At 33.6% G+C, this 20888-nt stretch overlaps 1 protein-coding gene and 1 long non-coding RNA gene across 2 annotated transcripts in view; both read left to right on the top strand.

Annotated features, from left to right (window-relative positions):
• The first annotated feature begins 2919 nt into the window (after nt 1–2919).
• LOC142232302 (uncharacterized) lies at nt 2920–3190 on the top strand. The gene is made up of 2 exons (XR_012721086.1): nt 2920–3054; nt 3148–3190. It is a non-coding gene; the product is annotated as an uncharacterized LOC142232302 (long non-coding RNA).
• A 3844-nt stretch (nt 3191–7034) lies between these two features.
• Nucleotides 7035–20888, top strand: part of hiw (MYC binding protein highwire) — a 153735-nt gene continuing 139881 nt past the window's right edge. Inside the window, exons 1-7 of the mRNA XM_075303121.1 lie at nt 7035–7302; nt 9583–10618; nt 12365–12736; nt 12800–13818; nt 13880–13965; nt 14024–14630; nt 16974–17113. Coding sequence (XP_075159236.1) covers nt 7232–7302; nt 9583–10618; nt 12365–12736; nt 12800–13818; nt 13880–13965; nt 14024–14630; nt 16974–17113 — 3331 coding nt within the window. The 5' untranslated portion in view covers nt 7035–7231. The remainder of the gene's footprint in view (nt 7303–9582; nt 10619–12364; nt 12737–12799; nt 13819–13879; nt 13966–14023; nt 14631–16973; nt 17114–20888) is intronic.

The following is a 20888-nucleotide window of genomic DNA, read 5'->3' as shown; positions in this document are numbered from 1 at the left end:
TTTTTTAAGCATATAATATTTTTGGGTGCAAAATGCTTCCAAACATTTTATATGGTCACATAATAACATATTGTTTTTTGGAAGACAACATTATTGAATTTGGATGCAAAAATACAAAATGTTTGGAACTTAGACTACCCAAACTTATATTGTTTAGACCAATATGCTTTCAAACATATTATATATTGTTAGAGATCAAACATATAAATGTTTGGGCAATACCCAAAAATGTATATGCTTGAAGCAAAATATGTTTGGGAGTATATGTTACAGAAGCGATTTTTTGTGAGGGTGTACAAGCACGTTTCGGTTTAAAACTTCTGTTTTACCGGTTTAAAACTTCTGTTTTATTCTACCCGAAAAATAAAAATTTGTACAAAGTTTACTCTGCAAAAGTCCACTTTTCAGGGATAAAATTAAATTCAACAGCGCAAAACTCTGGTCCTTGCTGAGATATCTGTCTACATTTAGGCGGAAGAGTTGGCTATAATTTACAACCGGTTATTTAATACATTACACCCAACACTTTTTGATTTATAGCCAGTTTTGTAAAAAACCGGTTCGAAAACGCACATTTTTACGTAGAAACTAGACCAATAGTCGGGTCATACCTCATTTTAAAGGTGATATCTTTACTCTTTTTAGTGATGTACATTTACAATTAATCGATTCAGTAAAACCAGACCGGCTTTACAACATATTATTTACCTATACTTTGGGCTTGAATAACCGATTATCCGGTTACGACAGCAAACCAGTTACTTGCTATTTCGACATAAAATTGAATTGTCTGTAGACCCAAAAATCAAAAAAAAACTTTAACGGCCAATTTCATGTAGCTCAGTTAGGTTTTAACTCCCAGTTAACTGAAAGTAAATTGCAAATATCTTCTCTCCGGTTAACTCTAACTGAAAATTTTTCAGAAGTTACGTTCCTAACTGACATATGGAATATATAGGCAAGATTACAGCTATGTCTATAATATCCCTGCCAACATTTTTTGAATTTGGAGGCGCTTCTGAGAATCCCCACTACGTCGAAAACAATCATATACGACAATAAAAACTCGTCGGAAAAGCGCCGTCACTATTGAGAAGTTGTACCTCGCCAAGTTACTACAAAAAGTTTCTCATCAGTGCAATTATTAGGTGCTATTTAGATCAATTTAGAAGGACGCCAATAAGAGCCCCGCAAACTATCAGAAAAAGTGCATTTTAAGGTAATTGTAAAAGAATCATTGTAGTCAAGTAAAACACGATTGTGTAGATGTTTATTGATTTGATTAAACATTTATAATTTCTTATAAATATAACATTTTTCGGTTTATCTCATCACATTTAACATAATTTTTTGCATTAAGGCCGGTATGCACCTCTAGCGAAAAATTTCATTCCCATAAGAAATGCATTGCTATTTATGCTAACGAAATTTTCGGTAGCGTTCAATTTCGTAAGCTGGTACGCACCTCTAATGAAAATAACAGGGTTGTCAAAAGCATAGTTTGGCAGCAAACATTTAATTTATTACAATCATTGTGTGCGTAAAAGTTTTAAAAGGTCTGTAAATAATAAACAATTTATTTGAGGAATATTTGGAACATATATTAACAATTTTTAAAAGCGATTAGCTGTTTTAAAATTTGTGTACACAGCCCAGTTTTTTTTTGTTGTAGACTTAAATAAATTTTTGCTACCGAAAATTTCGCTAGAGGTGCATACCGGCCTTTAATAAAAGAATCATATTGAGTTACAAGTAGTAAGTTACATATTGCAACGTCTATCACCCAGTTTGTTTATTTTCGATGGAGGCAGCGTGCCTGGAAAATTATTTGAAAAACGATCACTTTATTCCATTTGGAAAGTCGAAAATTGTTCACCATATACCTTTCACAATTTTAAGCGTAATATCTATGTTTTCAGAACTTTATTTTCGTTTTTATTTAAATAAAATATAACAAGCTGGTTGCGCTTGGCGTTTCACAAAAAATAAAATGACTCTTCTAACAGTACACACAAAAAATTATCACCAAAATTTTTTCAATTAAACACTTAATTGAATTTGGAAACGGATTCAATTAATATGTTAATTTATTCAATTAATTATTTAATCAAATCCGAATAAAATCCAATTAAAAAAAGATCGATATTTGTTACGTTTCCAATTAAAATATTAATTGATTCAATCAATTTGTTAATCAATTCGGAAATAATTTTCAATTACAAACGTGATTGAATTTTTTTCCGTTTCCAATTACATATGTGATTGATCCAATCACCTTTGTGATTGAAACTGAATAATTTTGAGCAATGGAAAGAGCGAAAAGAGAACAAGAGAATGGGTATTTATTCAACAATGTATGATGGAGAGATCAGTCTGTGGAAGTAACTCGTAACGAACGGTTGGGTTTTTGTTTTTCGCGTAAATTGAAAAACATGATTGGCGACATTCTGTCTGCTGCATTCAAAATGTGTGCATAAATATTTTGAACGCAACAACAAATCATAGCAAAGGGTTGAAATCAAAGACTATTAATAAAGAAGACGTGAGATAAGCTTGTTCTTCCTCTTTTTCTTGAAGAAACAGAGATTAATATCATACATGTTCCATGAGACATTGCAACTTTTTTCGGTTTCTCTTTTCATTTTGCATTCGTAACAAAACTTAATTCGCTTATTTTAGCAATTTTTTTAACTCTTAAACGAACAAAAACACTTCGTGAAACATTTTATTAATAATTTAGTGCAACCGACACAGAAATTTGCTTGCAATTTTGGAAAAAATAGCTAAATAAAAATTGTCTGCATCAAACCAGTAAGTTCGGAGAGCTTTTCCAACAAGTATGAGATTAATCTCCGTTTTCTATTACTAACACTATCAAAGCCCAATTCACGTCTTCTTTATTAATGGTCTTTGGTTGAAATAAATAAAGTGTGCAACAACAAACGGACACGTGGTAAAGGTTTGAAAAAAATATATGACAGAACGCATTTGAAATTACCTGTGTTTGTGTTTTGTGGTATTGTAAAAATGGAAAACAATCTACGTTTATTGAAGGTAAAAAATTGTGAAATGTGAATACCGTTTTCCATTGAAGCCTGTTTACATTAAACGGACTAAAATAATATATTTTTTATTCATTTCTTTTAGTGACCAATTTTATTTCGTGAAATTGACCAATCAATCCCATCAACTCCATCATTTTATCAAATATATAATAATATGTTTGCAATAAAAAAGTGGGTACCGTATGGATCTTTTAAAATTATAAATTGTTTTCACTCCTAGTTTCCTTAAAACCAAGAGCGGTATGGGTTTGTTGGAAGATTCACCTTGAAGTTGCGAAGTAGCGTATACGGATGAAAAAGACTGTTTTTCATATGTTTGGCTATAAACATTATATGTTTGGAACACAAATTTTTAAACACAATATTTTTGAGTGCAAGCATATAATGTTCATAAACTAGCATAACATGTTTGGGACATATATGTTAATATGTTAGAACATATTATGTTTGGGACATAAAATGTTTTTAAATATAATATGCTTGGATGCAAACATATATTAATTTAGAAATAGCCTATAAACATATATGTGTTTAGTAGCTTGGAGCGCTATTTAACAGGGAGCGATATTGAATTAAGTTGGTGGTTGTTGCTTGTTATTACAAAATTAACATTTTAATTTTCCTTGGTCAATTGATCAGCTACTTCTTTGATCCTTACAAACTGTGTGGTCCGCTGTTCGAATCCCCGTGCGGCAAAAGGTAAAATTAAAATAAAAAAAATCATACAATTGAATAATTTCTTCTACAATGTTTGTATTACAGAAAAAGGTGCTAAGAACAAAAAAAATCTCGTGGAAGTGAGAAAGATGTGGGGGAATATACAATTGGGCAGAAACAAAATTTTGAGCATTCAGGTCGAAAACCTATGTTGTTAGCACCTATATTACCTATTTATTTTCATAATTCATTATGATTGTAAATATATAAATAAACAAATAAAATTCTGAGCACAATATTGTTTGGGAGAATTTTTTTAAGCATATAATATTTTTGGGTGCAAAATGCTTCCAAACATATTATATGTTCACATAATAACATATTGTTTTTTGGAACACAACATTATTGAATTTGGATGCAAAAATACAAAATGTTTGGAAATTGACTACCCAAACATATATTGTTTAGACCAATAGGCTTTCAAACATATTATATATTGGAAGAGATCAAACATATAAATGTTTGGGCAATAGCCGAAAATGTATATGCTTGAAGCAAAATATGTTTGGGAGTATATGTTACAGAATCGATTTTTTGTGAGCGTGTAGGCATTAAATTGCATTTTTGTTTTACCTGTCTTTTTCAGTTTGAACCCAAGTAGAGAGCAGTATATCTGGTATATAAACTAATGGTAAAAAAGTTCTTTCTTTTGAATTTAAAAATATGAAAAATATCCGATAATAATAAAAATATGTATTTTCCATTTATATTTTTTTCTATTTCCAGAATTTGCAAAGTATCATCAATATAATACCAAATATTACATTGCTTTCCAATTATTTTTGTCTTTGATTGGTTCAAATTTTAATAGACGATTTTAATGTGTGGAAATTTTGGAAAGGAATTGTTACTAACATTAAATTACCGAGCTCCTTAATACACCTTTTTATGCTAAAAGACTACAACTGCAAAAGAAGATTATAAATCTGCAACCTGGAACTAAGAATTGAACTTGATATTCTATGCAGGTAATGTTTAACAAAATTAACTTTTAATTGAACAAAATTAAATTCGAATTATTCTGTTTACTTTCAGAAAAACTAATTTAGCTTACAGGCTGCTGAATTATTGGAAATCTAGGCGCATCTACATATTAGAAGGAACATGCTAACATGGTTATTATTATAAGGAAGATAATGATTTATATAATTTTTTTTTCACCCTATAGTTGTTATTGATAGTAGTTGTATTTGTAAGTTATGTTAGAACAAAACACAAATGACAAGAACCAAATTTATTTGTCTATTGCATAATTCAAAAAATAATAAAATATTAAATATGTTTTATAAGAAACACATATTTTCTTTTATTTCAAAAGAAAAAAACTAAATACGATTTTGCGTTCGCAATATATAAATTTTTTGATCGAAATTTATAGCCAATTTTAATTAATTATTTAATTGAATGAATCAAATAGTTGATTGATTTTTGTCGCGAAATTAATTAAAATTTTAATTGATTCAATTAAAACTGTGATTGAATTTTATGTTAAAAATCAATCACGTTTTTAATTGATTCAATCACACAATTAATTGATTCCGTGACAAAAGTCAATTAAATTTTTAATTAAAAATCGTGTTGGTTTTCAATCAAAATGGGTGATTGATACTATCATTTTCGTGATTGAAGACATTTCAATTAAAAAAATGATTGAATCCGCGATTTTCGTGATTGAAATCAAAAAAATTTTTTTTGTGTGTAATGATGGCAAAATACGTTCATTTACATTTTGTACTTTTTGATATGCTTCCCCCATCACAGTTCACGATGGTTGTGGTGACATTTACATTTCTGTGGTAGCGATGAGGATGAAATTGAACTTTGAAATGCTGGCAGGGATGGTTTAAAAGTTCGTTAATTAATGGAGCACTAACGGAGCTTCCTGAAAATGGGGGTAAGTGGTATAACCAAACTAGAGTTGCTCCGGAAGTTTTGCCGACTAGCTTATTGCATTTGTCGTCACTGAAAAATTGGTACGCCTACCTCTTATCGCTATAGTTTTATTTACACACATAGGCACATGGAATGTGTCAGCAATTCAAATAACACTAGGTCACAAATAACAAAATTTTCTCTGTTATTTGTTTCTGGTATACTTTTTCCCATTGATTTTGACCTACTAAACACGAAAATTAGTTTTAAAAAATTTTCTGTCGATTGGTTTTCGAGATACAAATTTTTGAACTTTTTTTTTTAATTTTTGGTGGTACACTTACAATTTTGAGCATATCTTTCGTCTTCTTTGACCTATTTGATCCTAGTGCTACTCAAATTAAAGGAAATTTACCCGTCTACAACTCATTCTCAGAAAATTTTCAAATCGGGTAAGTAGTTTGGATGTTGGCGGCTTAAAAAAGTTAAAAACGGCGTTTTTTAGTAAAAATGTGGCAGAAAAAACCATATAAAAATTCATATAAAATATAAAACACGATGCTAAGAGCAATTTTGGTTTTTTGCGTATTTTTATATTTTATATGCATTTTTATATGGTTTTTTCTGCCACATTTTTACTAAAAAAAAACGCCGTTTTTTAACCTTTTTAAGCCGCCAACATCCAAACTACTTACCCGATTTGAAAATTTTCTGAGAATGAGTTGAACGCGTCAAATTTTCTTTAATTTGAGTAGTAGTAGGATCAAATAGGTCAAAGAAGACGAAAGATATGCTCAAAATTGTAAGTGTTCCTCCAAAAATTAAAAAAAGAAGTTCAAAAATTTGTATCACGAAAACCAATCGTTAGAACATTTTTTAAAACTCATTTTCGTGTTTAGTAGGTCAAAATCAATGAGAAAAATTATGCTAGAACCAATTCACAAAACGACTGTTGGCTAGTGTAATCATAATCAATACTACTCACATAAAATACTACTTTACATAAAATCCAAAAGAATTTAATAAAAAATGTTTGATGTATGTAAAGTGAGAAAATAAGCTATATAAATTTTATCACAAAAATAACTAAAAATAGTCGCATTTGAAAAATGTCCGTTATGGTGTTTTTTGTCAATTTCAAATTGACATCCCTAACACAATGCAATCCCTCGTTCGAATGACTCTCCACATGCCGACAACCCCCGAAAGGGTTAAGTTCGAAACAAAATACTGCACACACACAGCAACATTTATGAAGAATATGTGTTTGTGTGCCAAATTCATTCATAAGTTTCATGGTGTCGTCACCAATTTTCGAAATTCTTAGGGGTTGTATTCAAAGTGAAAGGACATTGTTCGTATAGCCATCCTGCGGGAAGCACTGCATGACAGTGTAATCGGATAGTGAAATTTAATAAAAATTAAAAAAAAAAAAAAACAAATAGTTTATAGTTTATGCATGTGAAAAAAGTGATTATCTAAAGAAATTTAGTGAATAAAAAATAATTGTGAAAAGCCAATGAGAACCACACATCTAAAGTGCTATAGAAGGTGTTAACCTATTTGCCATATAAAACATGGTCGGATTACTTAATCCCATTAAATATGGTGGAAATTTTTATGATTTGTATACATTAAATACAAGAAGGTAATGGAAGTGCTCGCAAATATCATAAAATAAAGAAAAATTACAATTTTCATCATGAAAAAAAATCGGTATACTAAAGTCTGTTAAAAAGGGGCATCTTCGTATTGACTCATTGTTCGTTATTGATTTTTCAACATGGACAAAGGAAATGGAGCATCTGTGTTACAAATATGTGGAAAGATAAAGAAAAAATGTACTAAATATATTTGGAAAAACATTTATTTGTGCTAATTATATAAAATATGCTTGAAAAGTTTAAGAAAAAAATCCAATTCAGGATAATTTATCATGTATACCCAATAAGCAAAACGCTTAAACACACACACACATGCAAGCCAAAAGTGGGTATGTTCGAAAATTGGTGGTTGCAATGGCAGGATGGTGGTGGTGATTTCCTTCCCTTTTCGAAAGCAGCTGATCATTTGTGAACAGCTGATTGACGACATGTTTGTTTACATTTTAGCCGGTTTGTTTACTATTTACATTTCGAAAAATAACAATAACAGTTTTTTTTTCGAAATTAAATGTTTGTATGTCAATGACCTTGACTACATGACCCACACGCAAATCATCAGCACCTGTTATATTGGTATAGGTCTGGTACGTTTATTGTTTGTTGGTAAACATAGCAGTAGCACGTGCCTCTCAGATAACGTCATGGTCCTTTAAGTATTCTCAGATGAACTAAACAACAACGTAAATAGCAAATAAATCAATTTATGTTTTTTATTGGGGAAAAAACACAAAATAAGAGGCATAACTAATATCAGAATCATTCGATTTTACAAAGTGATTTAACATAACCAAATATTTGAGATTTGAAATTCACATATGGATTTCAATTAATTTTCGAAATTCACATATGGATTTCAATTAATTGGTGGAATTGATCACGGCCGTTTTATACCATATGGTGGTATATTTACATTGTCATTTCGTTTGTAACACATCGGAATGTTGGTTTCAGGCCGAATAAAGTATATATTCAGAGTTGTCGTGCAATTCTAAGTCGATCTAGCCATGACCGCCCATCTGTTCAAATTATGGTAGCTTCCGAACGAAGAAAGCTATTGACTTGAAACTTAGTAAAAGTAGTTGTTTTGATGTAGATCTAATGTTATTGCAAATGACTTTCAGGTAAAGCCCCCATATAAACCGACCCCCAGAATTGGTTTGCGGATCCTAATTTCATCTGATTCGGTTGAAATCCCTTACGTGGTGTTACTATATGCTCACTAACAACCACGCAAAAATTGGTCCATGTCGGTCCATCGTTATATATAGCCCGGTATTTATTTGAACAAACGTTGCATATGTTGGAATTTAGAGTTAATGGGAATTTCACAAATTTTCTATAGACAACATTTTCTATAAAAATACATCATTTTCTATAGAGATATAGAATTTTGACAAAACTTCCAATAGAAATTAAAATTTTGACAAATTTTTCTATAGAAATACAATTTTGATAAAATTGTCTATAGAAATTAAAATGTTGACAAATTTTTCTATAGAAATAAAATTTTGACAAAATTTTCTATAGAAATTAAAATCTTGACACATTTTTCTATAGAAATAAAATGTTGAAAAAATTTTGACAAAATTTTCTATAGAAATAAAATTTCGACAAAATTTTCTATAGAAATAAAATTTTGACAAAATTTTCTATAGAAATAAAATTTTGACAAAATTTTCTAAAGAAATAACATTTTGACAAAATTTTCTATAGAAATAAAATTTTGACAAAATTTTCCAAAGAAATAACATTTTGACAAAATTTTCTATAGAAATATAATTTTGACAACATTTTCAGAAGAAATTGACCGTTCGTGATGTTATCAAACCAAAAACTAAATCGGACAACTCTTTTCAAGAGTAGCGCTAGGGGAAATCCCATTACTGACACAAAAAATTAAGTACTCAACCGAATAACCGTCTTCGGCCAAAAATCGATAATAGGCCTTCGACGTCAGGTGGCCTATTAACCGTATACGATATCCAAAAGTCGTCGGTAAAGCGCCATCACTATTGAGAAGTTGAACCACGCCTATTAAACTATATTATTACTAGATTAAAATATCGTTTGAGTGCAATTATTAGGTGTATCTTAGATAAATTTACAATGAATCTAATAAGAGACCCTTCAAAGTGTTAGACACAGTGTATTTTAGGAGAAGTGTAAAAGAAAATGTTTACTAATTTGAATTAAATCACATTTATTTCCATTTTGATATCTATTTATAGACACCTACTGATTTTTGTATTTATTCAAATTTTCAGGAAAGTGCAAAATGAACGTAAGTCAGGAAAACGCAAAAACAAGGATAAAAAATCTCCCATTGCTATTTTGGATGGTAATCCTGAGTTGCGAGTTCTTAATCCATTGGATCCACCATTAATTAAGGAACAATTACTGTTATGTCCAGCATTTCCTGTGGCCCATATCGAACTACAAGCAAATGCATCTCAGTTTGCAGTGTTTTCTGCCATAAGATCAACTGTTTTGGAAGCAGAAACAAGACGTCTACTATTCTACGAGCTAAGTGGTAATGTCAGACATTTACCCAATCTCAATTCAACATGCTGCCTTCTTTGTGGATCCTGTTTGGTGGGTAACCAATCCATAGAGTGTTCTTGTCACACACTCAATGCCCTACAACAAGTTGGCAGTGGAAATGTTGGTGGTGTTGTCGCGCAGGCTCCTGGGGGAGTTGGAGGTGGTAAACGATCACGTCAAGATTCAGCCAATAGTGATGTTGAATCAGACTCTGAGGAATGTGTGGAGAAAGAGACGAAAATTGTCTCTGTACCATTGATAGTTGGAGCTGGTTTGCGTAGCCTCTTCGAATTGATATCTGAAGCTCGACACATACAGCCAATGCTATGTTCGAAAGCTTTAAAGGCCTTATTGGATGTTATACAGGGCCAACAGCCGGAATCTTTTAAGCATGAACCTGAAGAACTTATAAATCCTTTGTATGATCTCCTTCTTGATTTAGCTACAATGAATACGAGTAGCACCACTGAAGGGAGTGTTGGTGGTGGTGGCGGTGCTAATGCTGGTAATGAAGGCGATTGGTCTGCAGTGGCTTGTTCGGCTTTAGTGGGTTTATGTATTGCCCGTGGAGATACAGGAAAAATGCTGAAAGCCATAGCTGCCCTTATAATGTCTCCCAGACATTTGTCAATGCAACGCATACAAATGCCTGTGGTTTTAGGAATGCTACAACGTACAGTCATAAGTGCTGCTTTGGCCAAGCCCACATGTCCCGAATTTTATACTAAAGGTGTACCAGCAAATTCTTTGGTAGATGAGGTGAGTTGATGAAAAAGTTTTTCCATATAAGTTTATTATTATTCCGTAACTTGAGGAGACGAAGAGGATATGCAATTAGCATAACCAATTAGATTATTCCACTATGATAGTGGTACGTTTAGTATGTTTGCTGTTGAGACAGGAGCCTCTAGATCGGGAAACTATGCAACTGCGATGTGAAGAGTCCAAACAAATATGGCGGTCGAGTAAATTTGGCAGCCTACGTAAACAGGATATGTTCTTACCGTTTTATTACCCTACCCTGTTCTGAAGAGGCCTTAATCTGTGGGCTTGCGGAAGCCATTCTTAACTGGAAGTCTTGGTGTACGACATGGCTTTTACAATATGTATATAATATCGGAAACCTCGATATGAACTTCGTGCACCTTTCCGAATCAGCTGCTACCACGTCGCCAAATTGACATTCAGTTCGTCGAAGCGAGCTGCCTCTACTGGATGAGTTCAGAGTGAAGTAGGTGTCAGATATGTTGGTTTCGCAGGACACGTAAAGAGGAGAATGTCCACAATTCGGGCAGACATCTTGAATTGCCCGGATCCGACCGAGTCTCTCTAGGTAGCCGTCTCTCGTCATCGCTGACAGGTGGCGCTGCACTGGTATGAAAATATTGCCTTCTGAAGAGCTGCCGAGTGCGTGACCCCCAATCTCGCCCTTATTCCCTTATCACAGTTATCGATTAGGTGATTAATTGAATGTTCGTATTTTCTGAAATCGAACCGGATGGACATGGATCGTTCAAATGGTGCTCTCTGAAAATCACTGATAAGTAGAAGTTGGGGTGGCTGCTACAGCCTAATTTTATTAACACTAAAACTGCCCTAGTCTGCCATGGGAGGTTTTTTTCCTCCGATGCTCTGGGCGGTGGTCGGACTCCGAGAACAGGTTTAACCTCAGGATTAAGGCTTCTCACGGCTTCAGCTATGAATCCTGTTCAGACGTGTCTGGTATGTTGTCGTATCTAGATGCTGTTTTTTGAAGCACTCGATCTCGCGCTCTACAAGGTGAAGATAAATCCGTACGGTTAATGTGATGGGTTGTTGGGATGGGACATACTGCGTTTAGAAAATGTAATTGTGTCTACGCACGTGAAGGATCTTGGTCTCCACATAAAGATGATCCAGGGGAGTTCTGTGGACACACCCATCGACTCTAACATTCACCTGCCTGTGTACTTCTGCAGTCCATGTATTGAATGGTTTGGCTGAAGAGTCGGTCCTTAAATTTCTAGCAGTGAAATAACTCGCAAGATCAGTAAGGTAGAAGTTCGAAGATGTCATTGGTTATATGAGTTTTTCCGAATTTATGTTTTTTCCAAATAGGTCGCAAGTAAAACATTGATGTGGTAAAGGCTCGTTATTCGTTCATCACGTCTTCGTATCCCTAAATTCAACACTTCACTTTGGTCGTCACGGCAGGGACTTAAGGGTGGTCTTCGAAATCCAAGTGATGGTCCTATGACACTGCTCGCGTTGGCTAAGATCTTGTTCAATATCATATATAACTTTTGTTAAGCCGTGTTTTTCCGGACTCTGCGCTTGAAACTTTCCATTTATTGCGGTAGCGCTCACAAACTTCTTCGGACCAATCATTGCCAAAGTGACTGATATGGGAATATCCCTTCTACAGGAACTCTAACCACATTTTCCTCTTGACTTCGCTGATTCTCTTACTCATTTGTAGATTATTAAAATTATCTTCCTGTTTTTTGTTTGTTTTCATTCTTACAGTTCACCATCAAGGCACCTTTTGGGGGCTTTACCGAACCGGCTTTGGCTTCAGATGGAACATATCTTTTTTTGCTCTTGGGTGGAGCTCTTCTTAAAATTGGAACTGGTTATAATGGTTCATACAAAGGACATATATACATGCAAAATGATGAATTTACTAAGGAGAAAACCGGTTGGTTGGGTTACAGCAATGGTCAATTGTATTATAGGCGTAATTCAAAGCGAAATGCTGATCATTTACATTTGGTGAATACCGAGTTGCTGACCATTAAGAGTATGAATCCGGTTAATATGTTACCCATAAGGGAGGGTTTTAACTACACCCTCTTTACGGATGAGGATTCGTTAAATGCTATATGCACGAACAGAGATGTAAGTTGAAAGAAGACATAATTCTGCAAGTGTATTGTTGTGACTGTTCCAATTTCTTTGTAGGATTCCCTTGTTGTTCGCCGCCTTAATATTGGCCACCAAAATCGCACCGCTGATCGCGATAACAGTCTACCTGTTGAATTGCCTTTGCAATTGTCTCGCAAACGTTTTCGCACATTGGGCTATGCCATCTTTGAAGAGGAGGTCTTGAATCAAAATCAAATTTTGAAAATTCAAGCTTCCTACAATATCTTTGAGCCAAAAATTCCCAATGATGTGGATCTGCAGGAGATTGTATGTGGCAAGGAGTTTGGTTTAGTCTGCGCCAATGGCAAAGTCTACTACTATGGCAAATCGAGTTCCTTAGGTTTGAAATCCGTGGGTCGAACACCTATTATGAAACTCACAGAATTGATTATCTCGAAGATATCCCGAATTATCCATATTGCTGTGGGTCACGATGGTATCCATGCTCTGCTGGTGAATGACGATGGTACTGTGTATTTTGCTGGTACTGCTCGGCGTGGTGAAGATGGCGATATCTCGAAGAATAGACGTCAACCCAAGGCGGTCAAACCAAAGAAAATGACCAAAATTGAGGGTCATGTCATTGTGCAGGCGGCCTGTAATAATGGGACATCGGCTTTTGTAACCAAGACCGGGAAATTGATTATGTTCGGCAAGGATACGGTGCATTGCGATTCGCAGGGCTTTGTCAGCGATTTCTCCGATCAACATATACAGAAAGTAAGCTTGGGCAAGGCCCATTGCGTGGCCCTTAATGCCAAGGGACAAGTGTTCACCTTTGGTCTGAATAATAAGGGACAATGTGGTCATGTCTATAGTAAATCGAAGGATAGTGGAACTTCTCCGTCCGTTGTTGCCGATGGGTCTGCCGCCAATGGAAAATCTCAAAGTTCAAAGAAATTGAAATTTGATTTCTCCAATTTGTGTGATTACGATGATCATAGTGTGGTACAGGGCCAATGTAGGGTGTGTGTAGTTTGCCGAGAATGTACTGGTTACAATGTTTCATGTGTTTCCTCATTAAATGTTCCCTTGGAGGAAAGGGTAGGAGGATCGTAAGTATTGCCTATAATTCCATCTGCGATATAGAATAAATTTTCCTAATATCTTATCTAGAATCTGTGCCTGTGGACATGGTGATGCCGGCTGTTCTAAATGTGGCCTTTGTGCTTCTTGCATTGCTGTACAGGAAGCAGAAAATGGTAATTAAATTTTAATATGATCCTTGGAAATAAAAACCCTTCATTGTAACTTTTTCAGTTTCAGATACTGCCAAAGATTCCAACAAACAATTGAATCGTCAGCGTTCCAAAAGCCTTATTATGCGTCGTAAAGATAAAAAATCTCTGGAAGATACTGGAAGTCATACCGAAGAAAATCCTCCACGTGTTGCTCCGCTGGCACCGCAACTCTTACAAATGCCATCCACATCGCCTGTGGTGCAGGTTTCATGTGGCCTTCATCACACTGTTCTTCTAACGCTATCCGGAGAGGTTTACGCTTTTGGAAGCAATCAATTTGGTCAATTGGGTACTGGTGATATGCAACCAGTTAGCGGACCCGTACGTGTTAATGTATCTGGAAATGTATGCCAGGTTGCGGCTGGAAGTAATCACACAGTGCTATTAACCTATAAAGGTTTAGTGTATACCTTTGGCAATTTCCAAAAGGGTCAATTGGGTCGTTTACCACATGACTTCCAACAGAAAAACTCAAGTGTTCGTGGAGACAGTGAGAAAGCGAATAGTGCTGCTCAATTTCGCGAGGCTTTAGCCAATAATGAAACAATACCCGAAAAAGCTTCAGTAGCTCAACTTATATCCCAGAGGCAAAAGATCTTGTGGCATTGTACACCGGGAGTGGTATTGTAAGTAGCTTCTTCTTTTTGGCTATGGATTAAGGGTAGTGGAAGATATCTTATCTTATAAATGTTGAGGCAGGACGCAGATTAAATGTCACTGCCTTTAATGTGGAAGATCTTTAAGTAAGCTATGGGCTCCCTTAGTATGTAAATATAACCATAGCGATAGACTTGTCGGCAAAAATATCCTCGTTTTTTGTTTCTGAGTGTTTCTGAGTGTTTTTGATGGTCAATATATCATGATTTTCCATTATTTAATATTGGATATGGATAAAAACATGTAATATCTTTTCATTTGTTGATTTAGTTCAAGTGAAAAGATTGTCCACGTGGCCAGCCAACAACAATGCCTAGTAAAAGTTTAATAAGAGCTGGCAACACTATACCATTTCCCGCCAAGGAATTAGAATATATTGTAATTGGGCGACTCGACGCCCATGATAAACTGTTTTAGTTAATAGATGGCGAAGATCCATTTGACTGACTTCCATTCTTAACTTTGGTGGGTATTATAGTCTTATTTGTCTCTGAATAACGCTGAGATAATTTTTTAGTGGACTGTATTTATTCAACTCAGGTTATTGAAGGTTTGTTATATTTCCTTGGTGCATCTCCATGGCACTCGAGGTTTACACCTCATGTATATAAAACTCGTAAATATCTTTGCGCAAATTTTTCTTTATTTTTTGGTGTTATTGTTGAATCTAATGACAACTACGGTTCTACTGACATGAAATCACCTGTTTGCTTTCATTCACAGTAATACATTTGGTGTGTTTAGTTTGATTTGACGTTGAGTATGGTGCATTTAGCGGTTTAAGAGAAGTCGCTTAAACATTCTCCCCCTTTGCACTCGTGCAACATAGCGGAATATATGTTTTGTTATTGTTGTATGTAAAGGTTTGGTAGAAGTGGGAGAGCACAAGCTTCGTTTTTGTTCCTGCTTTAAATTGATGTGGTGTAACCTCAAACTGTTGGGATGTCTGAAAAGTATTCATCAACATATTTGTACGATTCTCTGTTGTTGTGGTTCGTAAAACCAAATGCCGCGTAACGGCAGTTTCGTACAAATAAAGATGTAGTCATATTTTGTCCTCAAATCCAATAAGCTCGTGAAGCTTAGCACTACGTAATAGCACATATTTATTATTTCGAGGCATATTACTTGGACAGTTCCCTTTGCAGTTTAGCTTCCATCTTTAGATCACTGGTTAATTCTGGCTTCGGAGGAACATGAATAACGCTGAGATAATTTTTTAGTGGACTGTATTTATTCAACTCAGGTTATTGAAGGTTTGTTATATTTCCTTGGTGCATCTCCATGGCACTCGAGGTTTACACCTCATGTATATAAAACTCGTAAATATTTGCGCAAATTTTTCTTTATTTTTTGGTGTTATTGTTGAATCTAATGACAACTACGGTTCTACTGACATGAAATCACCTGTTTGCTTTCATTCACAGTAATACATTTGGTGTGTTTAGTTTGATTTGACGTTGAGTATGGTGCATTTAGCGGTTTAAGAGAAGTCGCTTAAACAGTCTCATATCGGCGTTCCTCGGATGAATTATCCACTTCACAATCACTCATAGGTGACACAATTCAATTTGAACCTTTATTTTTCACTGGATTTTAATTATTTTTTCAGGTCAATTGAAAGAATAAATAATTGCCACTTTTACCAATGACATACGATTCTTTTATCAGCTGATTTTGACTTCTTAAAATTGTAAACAACATAAGGGCTGTTTTCTTTTAGCACTGGATACCCTAAGCCTTGAAGGACTAAAAGAAAACAAAGTACTCGTTTATCCAGAACATCTCCAAAAATATACAACACTGTCATCAGCTGTTTAAAAACAATCACATAAAAGAAGTGAAATCTTGCATTTTTAATGTATGAAATGCTCCAATTAGTATTAAATATTTACTGCTGCGATTATTTATGACACTGTATCACGTTGAATTTCATGTTTTTCGATAAAATAGTCACAATAAATTGCTATTGTGAGTCGAAGAAGCGTCACTTTATCAAAATACAATCTGGCAACATCGGCGCGACTTGCACTGATGAGATGTTCTGGATAGAACATCAGTGCAACGATGTTCTGGATAGCCCATACAAATGTTGTATCCAGTGCAAAAAGAAAACAGCCCTATATTGAAATTTGTTGTTTTTGTTATCGTGATTCAACCTCCTTATTCCGCCATGATAGTATTATAGTTTTGTTTTGTTGCGACATCAATAATCGGGTTTGATACTATGGCCCTCTGTATGCAAGGCGGCCATGCTAACATTTTTAGATATCATTTAGTTTAGGCTAATTAATTATTTTTTTCTATTACAGTGGTATTGGTCCCAGCTTTGGTAAAAAAGCTACATGGATTGGAGCAAGTGGCGATCAGACATTCATAAAGCTCGATGAATCCTTAATAACCACTCAGATGTTACCAAAAATGAATGTAGCAGCCAATAAGAAAACTATATGTAAGTATGACTTATGACCATTTTCATGTTTTTTATTTATATTTTTTATTTTTATTATAAAATATTTTTTATTTATTTTGGGAAGAATAATTCTTGTATGTAATTTCCATGAGAAGAAGAAGAATAGGACCACGGTTGCCACAGTTGGTAGGAATCTACCAAACATGTTAGATTGGTACAATTTTTAATGTTTTGGTAGATTTTGCAAAATATTCCTCTTTAACTTAAGGTAATTCATAAATAGAAATAAAATGTTGACAAAATTTTCTATAGAAATGAAAATTGAACAAAATTTTCTATAGAAACAAAATGTTCACAAAATTGTCTATAGAAATAAAATGTTGACAAAATTGTCTATAGAAATAAAATTTTGAAAAAATTTTCTATAGAAATAAAATGTTGACACAATTTTCTATAGAAATAAAATTTTGACAAAATTTTCTATAGAAATAGAACTTTGACAAAATTTTCTATAGAAATAAAATTTTGACAAAATTTTCTATAGAAATAAAATTTTGACAAAATTTTCTATAGAAATAAAATTTTGACAAAATTTTCTATAGAAATAAAATTTTGACAAAATTTTCTATAGAAATAAAATTTTGACATAATTTTCTATAGAAAGAAAATTTCGACAAAATTTTCTATTGAAAGAAAATTGTAATTGTTTTGTTTGGTAGTTTTTTGGTAAAATTTTCTTCAAATTTTGGTAGATAATTTTTGGTTCGAATGGCACCGTGTATAGAACCCATTTTGGGCTTCCCCCTGCCAGATCTATACTACAACCCAGCAAAAAAAATTGGAAGTTCTTCCAAAGGCACAACTTTAAAAGCACTTCCAGAAGATGCACTCCCAATGATGTTCTTTATTTTAACTACCCAGGAAGTTCTTTTAATTCAATTTTTTTTATAACTTTTTCATACTTTAATGGATAATTTTAACTTTTTTTGTTTCAAATAGGGTAAAAACAGAGTAAGAATTCATAAAATGGTACAAATCATTTACATTTTGTCGACAACAATGATAAATCCAATCTGAAAAAATTGTGAATTTTTGAAAATGTTTGAGGTCAAAGGTTTCCGACAAGTGTTAGAATACATTAAAAATTATAAAAATTATTTATTTGACAAAATATCACAAAATTTATTAATTTACATCCAAAACATTGAATTCCGATCACACCTTAAGGTGGGTACTATGTTTGTTGGCACGAAAAAAACTTCACTTAACCATTCTTTCGCGTTGAAAAATGAGAGTGTTGACAATACATTTCGAACGAAGAAAACAGCTATTTTGGAGCTATTCCGCGTTTATTTCTCCGCAATTTAATTGACAACATCGCCAAATGTCATACTATTTTTACTTATACATACGCAGCAGCTGATTGTTTACATACACGCATTCATGATAATTGTTTTGAAAAGTGTTTTTCTACCAGTTTTTGGATTGTTTTGCAAAAAAATCGCATACAGCACTGGACACTAATAATTGTTAAGAATAAAGCTCCAGCCGCTCTACTCCTGGTGTCTTACCACATTCTGCAACAGCTTTTACAACATGTGGTACATTGTCTTCTTCAGCTTTTCCAAATGGATACCGTCAATTTGTAACGCACATCAAAAAAAAACATATAATTCCGGTGTTATGCTAACTTTTACATCATGCGCAGCAATGGACTCATTCATCAACAAACTTAATTCGTTGGTGTCCACAATATCTACACAATCGCATTGCAATACCATGCTGTTGCCGCCTCACTAGCAATTTCAAATCCAGTGGTCACCACCACGGTTCCCACAAAGGATAATAACGCCATTTCATTTGCCAATGTTGTTACATCGGGGGGAACAACCAACTTAAGCCCATAACTCAAGTTCAAGGGTAGTCCCTAAGCCAAAGTCACTGTTCCCGACTTATATTTCGTCACAAAGGGATGTTAGTGTTCTATACCAGACTCTTCGTTGACTGAAATTAATACATTGAGAAGCAATTGGCTGGTTTACTGAAGGATGTTATACTCTCCCAATGTATAAGTTCCAATAACTATTTCAGTCACGTTATGAAATTCAACCAGTGTTTTGAATTGATAAAATGCAAGAATGCCGCTAACTGAAATTTAAAAGCCACAACGAAATTAAATCGTTTCATTCCAGCCTATCGCAATCATTTTGGACAAATGATGAATACAAGAAAATTATTTTGCTATTTAAATAAAAATTATTTAATTATTTGCTATAAACATTTATTTTGGATATAACTTTGTTCAGAAAAATTTACTAATTTTATATTAAAAAGTATAAAACGTATAAGACCACCCAATTACTTATACCCCGGTATATAAAAATAAAACAAGTTCGATTATAATTTTATTATGATTTTTTATTAATTTGTACATTTATACACTAATTAAAGACCCTAGAACACAATGTTTTCTTTTCTGGATTATCAGCTTTCTTTCATTAATATTGTTATATTTAAAAATTTTTAATTATCATTTCTCATATTTAGCTTTCATGTTGTTTCCATTAAAAATTAAAATTGCATTAACATTTCTTTTGTTCAGTTCTCATTCATTTACGCCTCTTACACACAAAATTTTCTATTGAAAGAAAATTGTAATTGTTTTGTTTGGTAGTTTTTTGGTAAAATTTTCTTCAAATTTTGGTAGATAATTTTTGGTTCGAATGGCACCGTGTATAGAACCCATTTTGGGCTTCCCCCTGCCAGATCTATACTACAACCCAGCAAAAAAAATTGGAAGTTCTTCCAAAGGCACAACTTTAAAAGCACTTCCAGAAGATGCACTCCCAATGATGTTCTTTATTTTAACTACCCAGGAAGTTCTTTTAATTCAATTTTTTTTATAACTTTTTCATACTTTAATGGATAATTTTAACTTTTTTTGTTTCAAATAGGGTAAAAACAGAGTAAGAATTCATAAAATGGTACAAATCATTTACATTTTGTCGACAACAATGATAAATCCAATCTGAAAAAATTGTGAATTTTTGAAAATGTTTGAGGTCAAAGGTTTCCGACAAGTGTTAGAATACATTAAAAATTATAAAAATTATTTATTTGACAAAATATCACAAAATTTATTAATTTACATCCAAAACATTGAATTCCGATCACACCTTAAGGTGGGTACTATGTTTGTTGGCACGAAAAAAACTTCACTTAACCATTCTTTCGCGTTGAAAAATGAGAGTGTTGACAATACATTTCGAACGAAGAAAACAGCTATTTTGGAGCTATTCCGCGTTTATTTCTCCGCAATTTAATTGACAACATCGCCAAATGTCATACTATTTTTACTTATACATACGCAGCAGCTGATTGTTTACATACACGCATTCATGATAATTGTTTTGAAAAGTGTTTTTCTACCAGTTTTTGGATTGTTTTGCAAAAAAATCGCATACAGCACTGGACACTAATAATTGTTAAGAATAAAGCTCCAGCCGCTCTACTCCTGGTGTCTTACCACATTCTGCAACAGCTTTTACAACATGTGGTACATTGTCTTCTTCAGCTTTTCCAAATGGATACCGTCAATTTGTAACGCACATCAAAAAAAAACATATAATTCCGGTGTTATGCTAACTTTTACATCATGCGCAGCAATGGACTCATTCATCAACAAACTTAATTCGTTGGTGTCCACAATATCTACACAATCGCATTGCAATACCATGCTGTTGCCGCCTCACTAGCAATTTCAAATCCAGTGGTCACCACCACGGTTCCCACAAAGGATAATAACGCCATTTCA

This window comes from Haematobia irritans, chromosome 3 (assembly GCF_050003625.1).
Source record: "Haematobia irritans isolate KBUSLIRL chromosome 3, ASM5000362v1, whole genome shotgun sequence".
Taxonomy (NCBI): Eukaryota; Metazoa; Arthropoda; class Insecta; order Diptera; family Muscidae; genus Haematobia; species Haematobia irritans.
Note: the sequence above shows the minus strand (reverse complement) of the source record. Positions and strands in the feature narration are given on the sequence as shown.